Genomic DNA, 19,221 nt, shown 5'->3' with positions numbered 1-19,221 from the left:
TGTTATCAGTGAACTTGGATGAAATCTATGCTTTCTATGAGAACAGTTTTACTTTCTCAGCTTCAACAGTGCAATTATAAAATTACTAAATCTTATAATGCTGTACCCAGTACATGGGTTAACATACAGGAGAAGAAAATGCTACTAATAACAATTACTTCAATGCGTAGTACTTCTAAAATAGAAACTACATGGGAGCCCTACATGAAAAGTCAACTTTCTTCCACTGTGAATAATGTATACTAAACTAAAACAACTAAAGACTAAAGTAGAACTAGTACACATGCTAAATATTTTCAAGGGAATTCAATTTCCACACAATATTATATAGTATCACAGCAAGTACTGAAATGCTAGTTAGACACATTCAAATTCTGAGTGACAACACAGTACTTAGCAATTATAATTACAAATCATTTGCAAATAATAGGACTCAGATACTACATATTATGTATAACATATATTGTAGTATTATATATGTATAAATTACTATAGATTTCTCTGGGGAAAGTATGATCTTAAACTATGGTGGGAAGAAAAGTTACCCTCCTCCCTATCCAACAATTATAATACTAATAACATAGTCTTGATAGGGAGAAATTTCTTTCTCTGCTATATGAGAAAATTTCAGAAGAATCTTTATTCCACAGGTTGCTTCTATATTTGGTTTATTATTTCTCCTCTTTAAACACATTTTAAAGGACTTTATAATTCAGCACAAGTAAACAGGATGAAGTAAGGGACAACAATGCAGCATCTGGTGCACTGAAAGAGTACAGGCAGTCCTCGTCCTGTAGTCTTGATATGCACAAATTTCAGTTAGTAGAATATAGTTAAATTACACTAGTCCTCTATAACATGGTTCAAATTTCAGTCACCAGTTTATTAGTTGTATAATATTATATAACAATTGTATATTATTCAGTATATTAATCTTATCAACATTCAGTATATTAATTATAATTGCATAAAACAGAAACTTCACTGCCTGCTTGTCAGTCCACAGATCACTATGTGAATAACAGATGCACATCATGATCCGTAACTAATCACGTCACTACTTTCAAAGTCTGTCTGTGACTGGTCACTGAGCATCTGTTATTCAGTTCATGCACAGACAGCAAAGTGTGTAGTTGTGTTGCCTCCTTGTCTCTCAGTGATAATATACTCATGTGACATTTTTACAAAAATTGGTAACTGAAAGAAGAAATTAGCCAACAAAGATAAAACTGCTACAAAGAAACAGAAAGTGATAACTCTGGATAATGTTGGAAATGAAGTTTGAATCAAACATAAATGAAGTTACAGGAGAAAATAGCTGACTGTGAGAATGCTGATGCTGCCACTGTTCAAGAGACTGTGGACACACAGCCAGGGTAACTTAGTGAGGCTGAACCTGACACAAGTGAAGAAAGACGTTCTGATAAAAAGGATGAAGGTGCCCCAAAAGAAGGGGCGCTAGCAAAAAATTTCACATCACAGGAATACTGAGATTATTTCATGCATTGAAAGTTCAAAGGATAAAATACTGGAAGCTGATCTGAACTTAGAAAGGAATCTGACATTCACCAAAGCATAAAGAAGATACTTGTTCTGTGTCATAAAGTTATATGACAAGAAGAAGGCAAACACTATGCAATCTACTCAATAAACAGACTACTTGATAATGAAACAATCCATGGAAATGTTTTTTTTTTTAAAACAAAGAAAAGAAACAATTCTCACAGGTTCTAATACTTTACAATGTACTAAATAAAATATTAGTTTTACTATTTTTTTCATTCCCCTATACATTTAAAACTGACAATAAGAGAGTTTTTAATCTTATAACACAAATTTTTTAAGGTCACAAAACAATTATAATTTTTCTCCTTGAGTATTAAGATCGCTTTGCAGGGGACGTCCCTGGTGGCGCAGTGGTTGAGAGTCCGCCTGCCAATGCAGGGGACACGGGTTCGAGCCCTGGTCCAGGAAGATCCCACATGCTGCGGAGCAACTAAGCCCGTGCACCACAGCTACTGAGCCTGCGCTCTAAAGCCCGAGAGCCACAACTACTGAGACCACATGCCACAACTACTGAAGCCCTCACGCCTAGCGCCCATGCTCCACCACAAGAGAAGCCACCACAATGAGAAGCCCGCGCACTGTAAAGAAGAGTAGCCCCTGCTCACCGCAACTAGAGAAAGCCCCGCTCAGCAACAAAGACCCAATGCGGCCATAAATAAATAAATAAATAAATTTACATGCAAAAAAATGCTGTTGGATCCTTTGAAAAAAAAAAAAAGATCGCTTTGCAGGATTTCACCTTACTTGGTCATTTGTACAGTCCTTTACTACCATGCAAATGAAGGAACACCTGTATATTAAATTATAGAAGAATTTATAAAGCAAAACAACAAAACCCAATTTCTCCCTAGTATAAAGTCAATAATACTTTACAATTCTTAAGTTTTTTGTTTTCAAATGCTTTTCCAGACCTTTAAACAAAGGGACAGTAGCTTATTTATAGTTGTATAAAGATGACAAGCTAGAACAATGATGAATTGATAGAAAGGTTCTCTCTTACCTAAGACAATCTGAGACCACCTTTCTGACCACTGAGAGCTATCATTCCTTCAGTATCATCAATGGAATTTACACCATTTTAAGAACCTTCCAAAAGCCAGTCAAGTTCAAGGCTATCCAGCTCAGTTACAGACCCAATAACAGAATTCTGACATGTCACATATACTGAGTTTATCTTAGGTGCCACAATTATTAGCTGAGTTAGGAATGTTACATATGCCAGCCGAAGTGAAGCTTCCATTCATACCAATGCTCCCATGATACTAGGGTTATTTAATTCTGTAACTACACTGGCTCATTTTTAAACACGTCTATGGCAGACAATTAGGGTAACAGTCACTAACAAAGTCAATCCTATACTTTCTACTAACCACTAATAACTCATGAAGTATTGTACAAGGATTCTTTTTGAGAAGAAAATGGAACAGAAATTTTATGTATATTCTAACATCTTGTGTAGGTGCTTCCCATTTTCATTCTCTTTTACAATGGATTATTTATTTGCAACTTCATCTAAAATGACTACTTTAAAAAAACTACAGTAATTTCAAGAAGTAGATTAGATGATTCTGCCTTTGCCATTTTCAGAAAACAGTCTCTATAAGTAGTCAACAGGAAAAATCCAGCTCATGACTTCCAAAGTTAAGGAGTTAATTCTTCCCTCAAGAGTTGATTTAAACTAGATCCAGAACTTAAAAGAACTGAGTTTTCAGATGTACAAACATTTATACATATATGTTATATACTACTTGGTAAAAACAGTTCCTACCTCAGGATCATCATCATCAAAATCATGGTAAGTGGAATGATCTGGATTATTCACTTTATCCAACAGTTCGATTGCCAAAGACCGTGTCAAAGGCTGTGTGACAAACGGGTGCTATAAAAATAAAATAACATAGTACAGAACACTTATTAGAAGTCTGTTTGAGTGACATTTTATATTTTGGAAAAAGATATATTTCAGGGCAAAAATAATACCTGTAGTAGCTTTTCAGCAGTAGGTCTTTTTTTTGGATTTTTGGTAAGTGCCATTTTCACAAAATGATGAAAACTATTTGACCTAAGAAATTTTGAAAATCAGATTTTAAAATTTCAATTATTTTTTTGCTCATGACTATAAAAGTAAATAACACAAAAATACTTACCACTTCATTTTATCCTTTAGTTTAGGAGGCTGAAAATTGCTTTTTGTCATTAGAAATAATGCTCTGAAAAATCAACAACCATTACACAGCATTTTAAGATTGCATATTTTAATATATAATATTAATTCTATTACTATAATTCCCAAATAAGGTAAAGCAAGACTAAGAATATTACTTGTTCATGACATAATAAATAATACTGGGAGGGGGGGAGGCGACCTTAATTTAAGCACAGGATTCTTTAACTATGACACACTGACCTCATTGGGTGTAAGTCAAACATAGGAGGCTGCAGCTCAGCAAGTTCTATGGCAGTGATCCCCACTGCCCAGAGATCACAAAGCTGATTGTACCCGCCTTTCCTCTCAACGGCTGCGACTTCTGGAGCCATCCTGAAGGAAATAGTCCAGAAAAGAAAAATCTATTTATTGCATTTTCCTTCTTATTCCCATCAGAGGCACACCATCACTATGTAAGCTGAGCCCTATTTAGGCCCTGACATCTGAAAAATAAGTATGTAGTACTTAAATGGCTCATATTTCCCAAGATCTCGACATCTCATAAGACTCTCCATCCCAAGCCCCTACTGATTTCTCCTTTGTTACTTTGTTAAGCTATTTACGATAAAGGTTTATAAAAATTTACAACTATAACAGAGCGACATGTACCAATCTGTCCACATCCCAATCTCTCTTCCTCTGTACATGCAGAATTCTACAGAGACATAACATGTAATAAATAACTTATCATTTTTAGCTCTTCCTTCTTACGTCAATAAACTGCAATCTGGCCTCCGACTGTTTTCACTTGACCAATACTATTTATTGGGGCACCAAGAATCTTCATTTAGTACCTAACTAACATTTACTATAAACTTAATTGGTTGGTGAAAAGTTATAAAAATGAGGGCTTTTAAAAATATATATTTATTCAGATGAAAGTTACCTGAACTCAGTATTTTTCTTGTTTCTTTCAACTTTACTGTAGTCTTATTCTAATTATACCTCTATAAATTTGTATTTTATTAAATAATTATGTTGATTTTCAAATATAAAAAATTTCAAATCCTAAGCAGTAGTTTTGAAAAGAACTACTTGAGATAAACATTTGAACTCTTACATATCAAAAGTGTGAGCTAAACAGGCAGCCTTACAAGTATGTTTGTTTTCCTGGTATGATTTCAGGAAAGTCAAATATGTCAGTAAGTTAACCAAAAAAAAAAAAAAAAAAAAATCCCTCTAACTTTCTAAATGCTTGGTCTTAAAATGTTTTTAATCTTTATTGATAGCTAGATTCCAGCCAGCTGTGGAAATGCCCCAGTAGAGGATGGAAGTACACTGGTGACATATTCTTAACTAGCTGGCCACAGCAGCTGATGTTCTCCCTTCCTCTACAAAAATATGAGTGAAAGATTCCACCCAGTGCACTTGTACTCCTGCCAGTTAAGTTGCATGCTTACCGCAATCAACTGAGTCATCTCTGAACCTGTTTATTTGTTATGTTTGTTATTATAAATACATAATCTAAATATAATAAAAACTAATTTATTGTGAAGGTAAAAAGAGTAAGCTGTTATGAAAATTAAAGTGTATGCTTTAGAAAAACTTGTTAAAGACAAGTTTCCAAAGACAAAAATAAAAAATCTGGCAAATGAGGTTAAGAAAATGATAGCTGTAAAAGATTAGGAAGGCTACAGACTGCATAATTCCATCTGTATGACACTGGGGGAAAAGGCAAAACTGTAGAGACAGAAATCAGATCAGGTGTTGCCAGAGGCTAGAGACGGGCCAAAAGAATTTACGAGAAGGGCACAAAAGGAAACTTTCCTGGGTGATGGGAACCTATGTTTTACACGGATTGTGGTGGCATTTTTCACTACCACAGAGAGTCTCAAAGTTCACAGAACTGTACACCTAATAAGTCTAAATTTATACCTCAATAAACCTGACTGGAAAAGTCACATGCTTTGTATGTGACTGCATTTTAGAGAAACACAAACCAGGAAATGTGGATGATTTACATCTAACTAGTTATCCACGCAAAGAAAAGGCCTTGGTCCTATATCAAATGATTGGCAAAAAAAAAAAAAGTACACTCACATGCCTTAAATTGAAATAAAATGTTTAAGGTACATGTGTAGTGTATTAATTTTGAGATTTGCCAATTCCACAGACTTTTTTGATTAACTGAATAACTGCCAACCTTAGTCACAATGAATGAGAGATTCCATTCTATCCTATATCTCTAGAGTTTAGGTGGGAAAGACATGATACTAGAGAGAGTTGAAGAGTCGGAGTGTTCCAAAACATTATTTTGCCTAATTCACAATTTCACATGCTCCCAAGATACTACCTACTCTATCATTAGAAGAATGACATTAGTTTTTTATCTCTGAAGCTTCAGCTGGAGATCAGTTATCATCAACAAACATTTACTAAGCATGTGTAGAGAATCATGCTAGACCCTGGAGATTCAATGAGAGTTCCTCCAGATGTTTAAAATCAAACTGAGGAGACAGAGTACCTAAAAATAATAACAGATAGCTCTTTAAGCTCTTATTCCTCTCAGAAATCAACCCCGAACAATAAGAACAAAAAAGAGAAATATAAACACATCATCTTCGAAAAATCCAGAAGACATATTTGGACTGGAAATAATAGTAAATGATGTGGCAAATAGGAGGAAGGACAAAACTAAGTGTGTGTAGAGGACAAGACCAACTAGCAAGCCAAGAACCCCAGAAATATGTAAAATTTAATGTACGTCAGTTACTACTTTACTGATGACTAGGTTCCAACTAGCTGATTCTTAGCCCCTAAGAATCCCAGAAAGGCTGACAAATTAGGGTTACAAACTTACAAAAGCAGAGTTAAGCCTGAGGTTGAAAACAGGTATATTTGCAAATGTCAAGTCTAAATAATGAATAGTTAGTCCACCAGATTCCTCTTCTCATCTATTAAGGCCCAGCAATTACTCCTTCCCCATTCCTACTGGATAAAGACCAACAGAAACTGGACGAGGGGCTTCAGACTCAGACATATCAGGAACAAAGAAGAGCAGGGGCTGGGAGCAGTAGAAGTCTGTGTATAACAATGAGTTCCTCAGCTTCCTTCACTTACTCATTTCCGGGACACTAAAAACTGGGTTTACATGCTACATCCCATGCACACACGGCTACAAATCAGCTTTAAGTGCCTTGCTCTTCAATGTAAACCAGAAGAGAAGGGTTACTAGACATTTGAGGGAAGCCTCCATCATGAAAGCATGAGTCTCAAAAGCTTTGGAAATCTTATAGAAATAAGAACAAAAATGACTTTTAATAAGTGACAGAAAATTAATGGATTAATCCAAGTGGTCCAAGATATAACTAATGAGTTTCAGAAAGAGAGAGCAGGAAAAAGTAAAGCAAAGAAATTATCAAAGAAGTAATGCAAGAATACTTCCCAGAACTGAAAGACACAAATCCTGATTGAAAAGCACAAATGCCAAGTACAATGAATAAAAGTAAAAATGACAGGGCTTCCCTGGTGGCGCAGTGGTTGAGAGTCCGCCTGCCGATGCAGGGGACATGGGTTCATGCCCCGGTCTGGGAAGATCCCACATGCCGCGGAGCGGCTGGGCCTGTGAGCCATGGCTGCTGAGCCTGCGCGTCCGGAGCCTGTGCTCCGCAAAGGGAGAGGCCACAGCAGTGAGAGGCCCGCGTACGGGGAAAAAAAAAAAAAAAAAAAGTAAAAATGACAAAAGAACAAACAAAAATATTCTGAAGTACACTACCATGTAATACCAAACCATCAAAAAGATTCTAGTAGGGAGGGGTTACATTCAAGTATTATGTGTCGACAGTTTCAGCCATTTTTGGAGCCCATCAGCTGCCCAGCCCCCCCAGCTCTCCACCAGTGTGTGCATACCTTCCACATCTACCTACATGAAAACATCCCTCTGTGATGAGGATGGGGCGGTGGTCGACACATAGTCCAGTGGCAAGAGGGAAAAGTAAGGTGATGTGAGCGGAGCCCTCTTGGCTGTGTGGCTGACAGGGTCTTGCTGCTCCAGCTGGGTGTCAAGCCTAAGCATCTGAGGTAGGAGAGCCAAGTTCAGGACATTGGACCACCAGAGACCTCCCGGTCCCACATAATATCAATCAGCGAGAGCTCTCAGAGATCTCTGTTTCAATGCTAAGACCCAGGTCCACTCAACAACCTGCAAGCTCCAATGCTGGACACCCTATGCCAAACCACTAGCAAGACAGGAACACAACCCCACCTACTAGCAGAAAGGCTGCCTAAAATAATAATAAGCTCACAGACACCCCAAAACACACCACCAGACGTGGTCCTGCCCACCAGAAAGACAAGATCCAGCCTCATCCACCAGAACACAGGCACCAGTCCCCTCCACCAGGAAGCCTACACAAACCACTGAACCAACCTTACCCACTGGAAGCAGACACCAAAAAAAACGTAACTACAAACTCACAGCCTGCAAAAAGGAGACCCCAAACACATTAAGTTAAGCAAAATGAGAAGACAGAGAAATATGCAACAGATGAAGGAGAAAGGTAAGAACCCACCAGACCAAACAAGTGAAGAGGAAACAGGCAGTCTACCTGAAAAAGAATTCGGAATGATAGTAAAGATGATCCAAAATCTTGGAAATAGAATGCAGAAAATACAAGAAACGTTTAACATGGATCTAGAAGAACTAAAGAGCAAAGAAACAGTGATGAACAACACAATAAATGAGATTAAAATTCTCTAGAAGGAATCAATAGCAGGATAATTGAGGCAGAAGAACAGATAAGGGACCTGGAAGATAAAATATGGAAATAACTAGCACAGAGCAGAATAAAGAAAAAAGAATGAAAAGAATTGAAGACAGTCTCAGAGACCTCTGGGACAACATTAAATGCACCAACATTCGAATTATAGGGGTCCCAGAAGAAGAAGAGAAAAAGAAAGGGACTGAGAAAATATTTGAAGAGATTATAGTTGAAAACTCCGCTAATATGGGAAAGGAAGTAGTAAATCAAGTCCAGGAAGCACAGAGAGTCCATTACAGGATAAATCCATGGAGAAACATGGCAAGACATATATTAATCAAACTATCAAAAATTAAATACAAAGAAAAAGTATTAAAAGCAGCAAGGGAAAAGCAACAAATAACATACAAGGGAATTCCCTTAAGGTTAACTGCTGATCTTTCAGCAGAAACTCTGCAAGCCAGAAGGGAGTAGCAGGACATATTTAAAGTGATGAAAGGGAAAAACCTACAACCAAAATTACTCTACCAAGCAAGGATCTCATTCAGATTCCATGGAGAAATCAAAAGCTTTACAGACAAGCAAAAGCTAAGAGAATTCAGCACCACCAAACCAGCTCTACAACAAATGCTAAAGGAACTTCTCTAGGGAGGAAACACAAGAGAAGGAAAAGACCTACAAAAACAACCCCAAACAATTAAGAAAATGGTAATAGGAGCATATATATCGATAATTTCCTTAAATGTAAATGGATTAAATGCTCCAACCAAAAGACACAGACTGGCTGAATGGATACAAAAACAAAACTCATATATATGCTGTCTACAAGAGACTCACCTCAGACCTAGGGACACATACAGACTGAAAGTGAGGGGATGGAAAAAAATATTCCATGCAAATGGAAATCAAAAGAAAGCTGGAGCAGCAGTTCTCATATCAGACAAAATAGACTTTAAAATAAAGACTATTACAAGAGACAAAGAAGGACACTCCATAATGACCAAGGGATCAATCCAAGAAGAAGATTTAACAATTGTAAATATTTATGCACCCAACATAGGAGCACCTCAATACATAAGGAAAACGTTAACAGCCAGAAAAGGGGAAATCAACAGTAACACAATCATAGTAGGGGACTTTAACACCCCACTTTCACCATGGACAGATCATCCAAAATGAAAATAAATAAGGAAAACAAGCTTTAAATGACACATTAAACAAGATGGACTTAATTGATATTTATAGGACTATCCATCCAAAAACAACAGAATATACTTTCTTCTCAAGTGCTCATGGAACATTCTGCAGGATAGATCATATCTTGGGTCACAAATCAAGCCTCGGTAAATTTAAGAAAATTGAAATCATATCAAGTATCTTTTCCGACCACAATGCTAAGAGACTAGATAGAAATAACAGGAAAAAAACTGTAAAAAATACAAAAACATGGAGGCTAAACAATATGCTACTAAATAACCAAGAGATCACTGAGGAAGAAAAAGAGTGAATCAAAAAATACCTAGAAACAAATGACAATGAAAACACGATGACCCAAAACTTATGGAATGCAGAAAAGCAGTTCTAAGAGGGAAGTTTATAGCAATACAATCCTACCTCAAGAAACAAGAAAAATCTCAAATAAACAACCTAACCTTACACCTAAAGCAATTAGAGAAAGAACAAAAAAACTCCAAAGTTAGCAGAAGGAAAGAAATCATAAAGATAAGGCCAGAAATAAATGAAAAAGAAATGAAGGCAACGATACCAAAGATCAATAAAAACAAAAGCTGGTTTTTGAGAAGATAATCAAGCTTGATAAACCATTAGCCAGACTCATCAACAAAAAAAGGAGAAGACTCAAATCAACAGAATTAGAAATGAAAAAGGAGAAGTAGTAACAGACCCTGCAGAAATACAAAGCATCATAAGGGACTACTACAAGCAATTCTATGCCAATAAAATGGACAACCTGGAAACAGTGGACAAATTTTTAGAAAAGCACAACCTTCCAAGACAACCAGGAAGAAATAGAAAATATAAACAGACCAATCACAAGCACTGAAATTGAGACTTTGATGAAAAATCTTCAACAAACAATAGTTCAGGACCAGATGGCTTCACAGGCGAATTCTATCAAACATTTAAAGAAGAGCTAATACCTATTCTTCTCAAACTCTTCCAAAATATAGCAGAGGGTAGAACACTCACAAACTCATTCTACGAGGCCACCATCACCCTAATGTCAAAACCAGACAAAGATATCACAAAAAAAGAAAACTACAGGCCAATATCACTGATGAACATAGATGCAAAAATCCTCAACAAAATATTAGCAAACAGAATCCAACAACACATTAAAATGATCATACGCCACGATCAAGTGGGGTTTGTCCCATGAATGCAAGGATTCTTCAATATATGCAAATAAATCAATGTGATACACCATATTAACAAATTGAAGGAGAAAAACCATATGATAATCTCAACAGATGCAGAAAAAGCTTTTGACAAAATTCAACACACATTTATGATAAAAACTCTCCAGAAAGTAGACACAGAGGGAACTTACCTCATCATAATAAAGGCCATATATGACAAACCCACAGCCAACATCATTCTCAATGCTGAAAAACTGAAACCATTTCCACTAAGATCAGGAAGAAGACAAGGTTGCCCACTCTCACCACTATTATTCAACATAGTTTTGGAAGTTTTAGCCACAGCAATCAGAGAAGAAAAAGAAATAAAAGGAATCCAAATCGGAAAAGAAGAAGTAAAACTGTCACTGTTTGCAGATGACATGATACTATACGTAGAGAATTCTAAAGATGCTACCAGAAAACTACCAGAGCTAGTCCATGAATTTGGTAAAGTAGCAGGATACACAATTAATACACAGAAATCTCTTGCATTTCTATATACTGTTGATGAAAAATCTGAAACAGGAATTAAGGAAACACTCTCATTTACCATTGCAACAAAAAGAATCAAATACCTAGGAATAAACCTTCCCTAAGGAGACAAAAGACCTGTATGCAGAAAGCTATAAGACACTGATGAAAGAAATTAAAGATGATACAAACAGATGGAGAGATTATACCATGTTTTTGGATTGTAAGAATCAATATTGTGAAAATGACTCTACTATTCAAAGCAATCTACAGATTCAAATCAATCCCTATCAAACTACTAATGGCATTTTTCACAGAACTAGAACAAAAAATTTCACAATTTGTACAGAAACACAAAAGGTCCCGAATAGCCAAAGTAATCTTGAGAAAGAAAAATGGAGCTGGAGGAATCAGGCTCCCTAACTTCAGACTATACTACAAAGCTACAGCAATCAAGACAGTATGGTACTGGCACAAAAACAGAAATATACATCAATGGAACAGGATAGAAAGCCCAGAGATAAACCCACGCACCTATGGTCAACTAATCTATGACACAGGAGGCAAGGGTATACAATGGAGAAAAGACAGCCACTTCAATAAGTGTTGCTGGGAAAACTGGACAGCTACATGTAAAAGAATGATATTAGAACACTCCCTAACACTGTACACAAAAATAAACTCAAAATGGATGAAAGACCTAAATGTAAGACTGGACACTATAAAACTCTTAGAGGAAAACATAGGCAGAACATTCTATGACATAAATTACAGCAAGATCCTTTCTGACCTACCTCTTAGAGAAATGGAAATAAAAATAAACAAACAGAACCTAATGAAACTTAAAAGCTTTTGCATAGCAAAGGAAACCATAAAAAAGACAAAAAGACAACCCACAGAATGGGAGAAAATATTTGCAAATGAAGCAACTGACAAAGGATTAATCTCCAAAATACACAAGCAGCTCATGAAGCTCAATGTCAAAACAACAAACAACCCAATCCAAAAATGGGCAGAAGACCTAAATAGACATTTCTCCAAAGAAGATATACAGATTGCCAACAAACACATGAAAGGATGCTCAACATCACTAATCATTAGAGAAATGGAAATCAAAACTACAATGAGGTATCACCTCACACCTGTCAGAATGGCCATCATCAAAAAATCTACAAACAATAAATGCTGGAGAGGGTGTGGAGAAAAGGGAATCCTCTTGGACTGTTGGTGGGAATGGAAATTCATACAGCCACCGATATGGAAAACAGTATGGAGGTTCCTTAAAAAACTAAAATAGAACTACCATACGACCTAGCAATGCCACTACTGGGCATATACCCTGAGAAAACCATAATTCAAAAAGAGACATGTATCACAATGTTCACTGTAGCACTATTTACAATAGCCAGGACATGGAAGCAACCTAAGTGTCCATCGACAGATGAATGGATAAAGAAGATGTGACACATATATACAATGGAATATTACTCAGCCATAAAAAGAAACGAAATTGAACTATTTGTAGTGAGGTGCATGGACCTAGAGTGTGTCATACAGAGTGAAGTAAGTCAGAAAGAGAAAAACAAATACCATATGCTAACACATATATATGGAATTTAAAAAAACAAAATGGTTCTGATGAACCTAGGGGCAGGATAGGAATAAAGACGCAGACATAGAGAATGGACTTGAGGACATGGGGAGTGGGAAGGGTAAGCTGGGACAAAGTGAGAGAGTACCACTGACATGTGTACACTTCCAAATGTAAAACAGATAGCTAGTGGGAAGCAGCTGCATAGCACAGGGAGATCAGCTCGGTCCTTTGTGACCACCTAGAGGGGTGGGAGGGAGATGCAAGAGGGAGGGGATATGGGGATACATGTAAACATATAGCTGATTCACTTTGTTATACAGCAGAAACTAATAGAACATTGTAAAGCAATTATACTCAAATAAAGATGTTAAAAATAAAAATCATGTGTCATAATGGCACCACAGTTCCCATCAACATCAGAGAAAAGACACTAGAGCAATGCTTCAAAAATTCCAACCTAGAATGCCATATTCATCCAAATTATCAATCGTGTGTGTGTGAGGCTAGACATGCAGAGTCTCAAAAATTTTTACCCCTCAAATTTCTCAGGAATTTATCAAAACGTGAGAGAGGGCGAAATTTATGAAGGAGGAAGAAGACTTGGATTCCAGGAAATGAATTCCCAAGGCGAAGCTATGGAAAAATCCTAGAAAATAAACATTTCAGATTGGAATAGGAGAGAGGAGGACCCCAGGAAGACTTAATTTTAATAAAAACAAAACAAAACAAATTAAAACAAAGCAAAAAAACCCTCCCCAAATCAGGACTATTTATGGCTTGGAAAATTATATACAGGCATCTTTCAGACTGCAGAATATGGGGAGGTATGGAAGTCTTGGCCAAGGATAAAAAATACAAACTAAGCAAATAAAAGAATTATTAGATATAAGAAAAAATTTTAAAGACAGTAAGTGTAATAGTAGTATAATAATTGACTCAGCAAGTACACTGAAAAGATAAGAAGACTGAATGATGAATGAAGAGAACTATTAATAAAATCTTCACCTATTGTAACACAAAGCCTATAAATAATAATAATGCTACAGATGGCAGAAGACAAAACTAGAAGAATTTATCAGTCTCTTTAGCACTATTTGACTTTTAAAGTATGTACCTATTTGATAAAAAGACAAATATCAAAAATGGTATACATCATATCTTAAACATGAAAAGAAGTCATCCAGATTAGTGCTATCCCACTGCTATCCCACTCCTCTGCTGAGGAGGCAGATCAGGAGGGCACTGGGGGAGGAATGGTAGCACTTAAGCTGAAGAATGTTAAGATTTCCAGAGTGCCCTTACTTCAAGGGAATCATGTGCGCTAAAAAGCTCTATACCTATCCACCACTATATGCACAATGACTAACAGCATATCTGGCACACAGTAAGTGGTAAAAACATTTATTGAACAAATAAATGAATGAATAAGATAGTTTGTATAGAATGATCAAGAACACCCAGCAGACAAAAACATGGCTAGAGAGGAAGGTCTGTGGAGGCAACTAGTAGAACTTAAAGTTAATGAGGCAGGAACTTGCCTGGTGGTGCAGTGGGTAAGAATCCGTCTGCCAATGCAGGGGACACGGGTTCGATCCCTAGGTCTGGGAGGATGCCACATGACGCGAAGCAACTAAGCCCGCGCGCCACAACTACTGAAGCCCGTGCCTAGAGCCTGTGCTCTGCAACAAGAGAAGCCACCGCAATGAGAAGCCCATGGACCAAAAAGAAGAGCAGCCCCCACTCGCAGCAACTAGAGAAAGCCCGTGCGCAGCAACGAAGACCCAACACAGCCAAAAATAAATAAATAAAATAAATTAATTAAAAAAAATAAAGTTAATGAGGCAGACAGAGGCCAGACACCGGAAGACTCCAAATGCCAAGAAATATGTACTTGATCTTGTGTGCAACCAAGATATGTCAAAAAGTTTTGAGCTAGGGAATACTGTGAATAAGATAATGTTGAAAAATTCGTCAGAATACAGACTAATCTGTGAAAATACATGTAATATGTGTAGGACCAAGAGTTGGGGTTTTTTTTGGCAAAACTGGAACTATATCAAGGTTTCTAAAAGCATATCAATCTCTAAAGCCCTTTCCACATAATAAAAAATAGTATGGTAGAATATTCTATGGCTATGTATTGTAATTCATCCAAAAGTATATATGCCTAAATTACTTAGCCTGTTGCTGACTTCCTTAATCTGTTTTAGTCCTAATAATTTTGACCATTCAGTCTATTTTTTAATAAACACTGCATACAATAATGATAGAAAAACAAAAAGTTAAATTATCAATTAAAATACAATTACCAATATGGTGTACCAATGAAAGACTTCCGTTTGGCAATTGTAGCTGTTATCTGAGCAGACACTCCAAAATCAGCTATTAAAAAAAGAGACACGTTTAGAAAATAAAATAAAATTATTTAAAAGTAACATATAATTATTTCCATTAAATTAATTTCACAGAAATGAGATATTCTCAAACATCACATTAAAATTTGTAACTCTAATGGACTAGCATTAAAATATCACACAATAGTGCGTATGAGAGCCAAATGGATTCCCATACATCCCCACATGAATCAAATGACAACAAAAGTCAAGATCAAATAATTTTGATGAGGAAGAGACAACTGAGAGAATCTAACCTGCCAGATTTAATGTTATAATTTCTAATTCCCAGGACCTGAAATTCAAGGAAAATCACTGGACGGGACCTTAAGTAGGAATACATTCCATTCACTTCCTGCCATATACATAACAACTGACATTAAAAAAAACAAAATCTCTATTGGTAAATCTATCTACCGTGAAAAGACAAACAGAATATTCCCCAAAATCTTACCTTAGCAATATATTCTAATACCAATAACAATCACTATCAAGAAATTTATTTTTATGTCAGTTTATTTTTATGTTGCTATTTTTTAAGTATATTGAGTTCTAATATTTTCTAGTTTTTTTAATGATGATTTATAAATCTTTATAAACTAAGACATATTATATATAGGATGCCTTTGAGTAAGGCACATATTATTGACACAAATTTTAAATTGCAGATGGAAACTGTTCACTAAGCCATCAACAGTTAGATAACTGCTTTTCTCATACTTAGAGGTAGCTTAGGAAAATTTTATTATATGTAAATTATGATACTTTTAAATCTGATTAGTCCCTATTATAGGCTATAGGTCAAAATAGTTTAACCATATTTTTAGAAGATAAATATTTGCTTGAATTTTGATTTTATAGTGATATGTAGTTCAAAATAATTGTTTCATATTTGTTATTAAATACTTCATTTAATATCTAACAGACATAACTTTGTTTATAAAGTTACTATACTGTACATGTTTCCTGTCTTAAACTTTCAGATTAAGTTATTATTTAGGTATTGAACTATTTTAATAACTTGACAATCAAAAGTTACAAAAAAAAGTTACAGTTTCAAACAAAGCACGATTCAGCATCTAAATTACATACAGTGTTTCATTTTAAAAGCTTGTGTAAGCAGGTAGGATTTTTTGCATTATTGAGTTTTTGGCTTTTGTTTGTTTGCCTTATTTTTTGGTCACATGGTAATCTCGTACAGATTTCTAACTAGAAGTCCCACTCCTAGGGTTAGAGGTGAAAGAATTTTTAAGGGATATTATTTCACTATATCTTTATAATGAATCTGTCCCATGTGAAGGATAGACTTTATCCCCACTTAAGAGAAGAAGAAATAGACACAGAGAGATTACATATGTCATGTCCCGCAGTGAGATTTCCACCTAAAGATATATAGATGCTGCTGAGGGAGGGGAAACCTAGTCCTAGAGAGGAAAACATAAACTTACTATGTTTTGGAATAAATTTGTGCAAGTGACGAAATTAAAATTTACTTACCTAATTTCACATGACCATTATCCGTTAACAGAATGTTAGCTCCCTTCAAAGTGAGAACATTTTAGTTAAAGTAGGAAACATTTTATCAGAAAGCACATATAAAAGATTAAATATATATATTTAAAATAATCACAAGTGGCAGGCTTAAACCTAGAAATACTGACGATTTATAGTAGGCCCAATTAAAACGTTAAACCATTACATTCATAGGAAAATTTACTGTCCACTTTTTAGGCAATTTGACTATCCCTACATAATGTTCTGCCTTGCAAAAAGCTGCTATTAAAATAATATAAATGTTATTATGAAAGTGACATATTAGTTTTAATCTGAATGCTATTTTCTTACTGATTAAGCGCTGTCACTATACTAAACTGTTACCTTACAATGGCATTATTCAGTTCCTTGAATTACATGTTAAACTTCATTGCCATTTCCTGTCCAAATCCACCAAAACACATCTCCCTTTCTAGGTACTTAACATCAAGTTGAACCAATGCTAATGTGTAAGACTGAACCTTACTACTTAGTCTGTGGGGCTGTCCATCCTAATGTGTCTCTGCCCAGAGTTTGGGGCCATTCAGTACATAAACAACTAGGCACAGTCCCACAGAATTAAAATGTCACCTGTTTGCATGACCTAGCAGCATTTTTACCCACTTTTGCTTCTTGACCTAAGCTCAAAGAAGAAGGTGATAATAATGACTTCATCTTCAAAAAACTGAGAGCTTTTGGAGGAGGTAGAAATACTGCCTCTCAAAGGTACTACAGGCTCCCCACCACTGTCCCACCTTTGGGCAACTTTTAAATGAGGAAGCAAAAGTAATCCGCTATGGTTCAGGATGCAATCAATTTTGTAAGTATAAGTTCGGGGTAACAAATACTAGGAAACCCCTTCCAGCCCCCAAAAGAGGAAGAAATAACCCAAACCTGCACCCCTTGATATTACTGCAACTCTAAGGAGTAACGGGAGAAATGAGAAAAAGGAAAAAGAAACTAGAGTAGGGATTTCAACTTGAATTAGGCCCTAGCTATCTAGACTTCTGCCAGAGTCTTCAGTTTGGTCTTTCCCCAGCTCCAGATTAATTTTTCTAAATTACGGTTTATATCATGTCATCTGCACTTATGATGCATTCTTCCATCCATCCATCTAGGTGTCCATTCATCCCTCTCTCCCTGAGAGACTACTAGCAACCAGATGCTACTTCAAGCTCTGGGGTTATAGTAATGAAAAAGTTCCAGCTCTCAAGGAGTTTACATCTACACGAATGAATGAACCAATAAATGATTCAAAGCCAGGTAGAGATAAGCACTCTGAAGATAAAGCAGGAAGGGAAGGCCTCCCTAAGGCAGGGATATTTAAGCAGAGATCTAGTTGAAGAGAGGGTGCAGAGTCATGCCAAAATCTAGAAGAACATTCCAGAAAGAGGTAACAGCAAATACAAAGTCCTGGAACCAGAATGAACTCAACATATTCCAGGAACTCCAAGTTTAGTGTGCCTAGAACAGAATGAGTAAAACGAAGAAGAGTATGAGATGAGGTCGGAGAGGAAAGCAGGTGCCAGATCATGCATAACCTTAATGGCCACGGTAAAAACATCTGAATACTGTACTGAGTATGGTGGGAAGCCAACCGTGGTTTATAAGCAGGAGAGTGACAAGATCTGATTTACAAAGGTCACTTTGGTGTGAGGCAGAGAACTGACTGTAGGATCACTCAAGAATGGGAGCAGGGAGACCAGTTAGAAGGCTATTCCAGAAGTCCAGGTGAGATGTAATATAATGGTGGCTTAGACAGGGTAGAAATAGTGGTGATGGCTAGAATCTATCCAATTAGGCCCAAACTCTGAAGTCCAGCGCACAAGTTCTTGCATAGTGGAGCACCAAACCTCCTGGCCAACACCATCTCTTATCACTCTCCTACATTCTCTTCTCTTCAGTTATATGGTGCAGCCTTTATACCCCCTAAAATGACCCCACACTTTCTGACCTCTGTATCTTTGCTCACACTGTTCCTTCTGCTTAGAAGGCATTCCAACTTTCTGACAAAAATCTATCAATCCTTCCAGATCATTTAAGTGCCAATGACACAGAATCTTTCTTGATACACTTATCTTCTTAGGATCTCTCCCACCTTTGAATCCAAGGCTCTTTGCTTATGTCTTTTAAGTGGTTTATGAAAAATACTTAGGGTAGAGGATCTCAGCAGGTGATCTGAGAGTCCACTGAAATTTCATGCAAAATTTGAAGGCATGTGCATAAGAGCATTTTTGGAGGAGAGTCCATGGCTTTCATCAGACTCAAAGAGCATGTGATTCCCACACCCACATCCCCTGCAAAAAAGGGTTAGAACCTTTATGTTAGAGAAAACAAA

The 19,221-nt window shown here is 36.4% G+C and overlaps 1 protein-coding gene across 2 annotated transcripts in view; it reads right to left on the bottom strand.

The window, feature by feature from the left end:
* MAP4K3 (mitogen-activated protein kinase kinase kinase kinase 3) overlaps positions 1–19,221 on the bottom strand; it is a 185,496-nt gene that overhangs the window by 55,426 nt on the left and 110,849 nt on the right. For both annotated transcript variants that reach the window (XM_029231412.1, XM_029231413.1), the window contains exons 7-12: positions 16,848–16,890; positions 15,267–15,339; positions 3,974–4,105; positions 3,714–3,776; positions 3,547–3,628; positions 3,335–3,445 (exon numbers count right to left, since the gene is read on the bottom strand). In XM_029231412.1, coding sequence (XP_029087245.1) covers positions 3,335–3,445; positions 3,547–3,628; positions 3,714–3,776; positions 3,974–4,105; positions 15,267–15,339; positions 16,848–16,890 — 504 coding nt within the window. The remainder of the gene's footprint in view (positions 1–3,334; positions 3,446–3,546; positions 3,629–3,713; positions 3,777–3,973; positions 4,106–15,266; positions 15,340–16,847; positions 16,891–19,221) is intronic.

This window comes from Monodon monoceros, unplaced genomic scaffold (genome assembly GCF_005190385.1).
Source record: "Monodon monoceros isolate NGI ecotype Baffin Bay Population unplaced genomic scaffold, NGI_Narwhal_1 Super_Scaffold_19, whole genome shotgun sequence".
Classification (NCBI taxonomy): domain Eukaryota; kingdom Metazoa; phylum Chordata; class Mammalia; order Artiodactyla; family Monodontidae; genus Monodon; species Monodon monoceros.
Note: the sequence above shows the minus strand (reverse complement) of the source record. Positions and strands in the feature narration are given on the sequence as shown.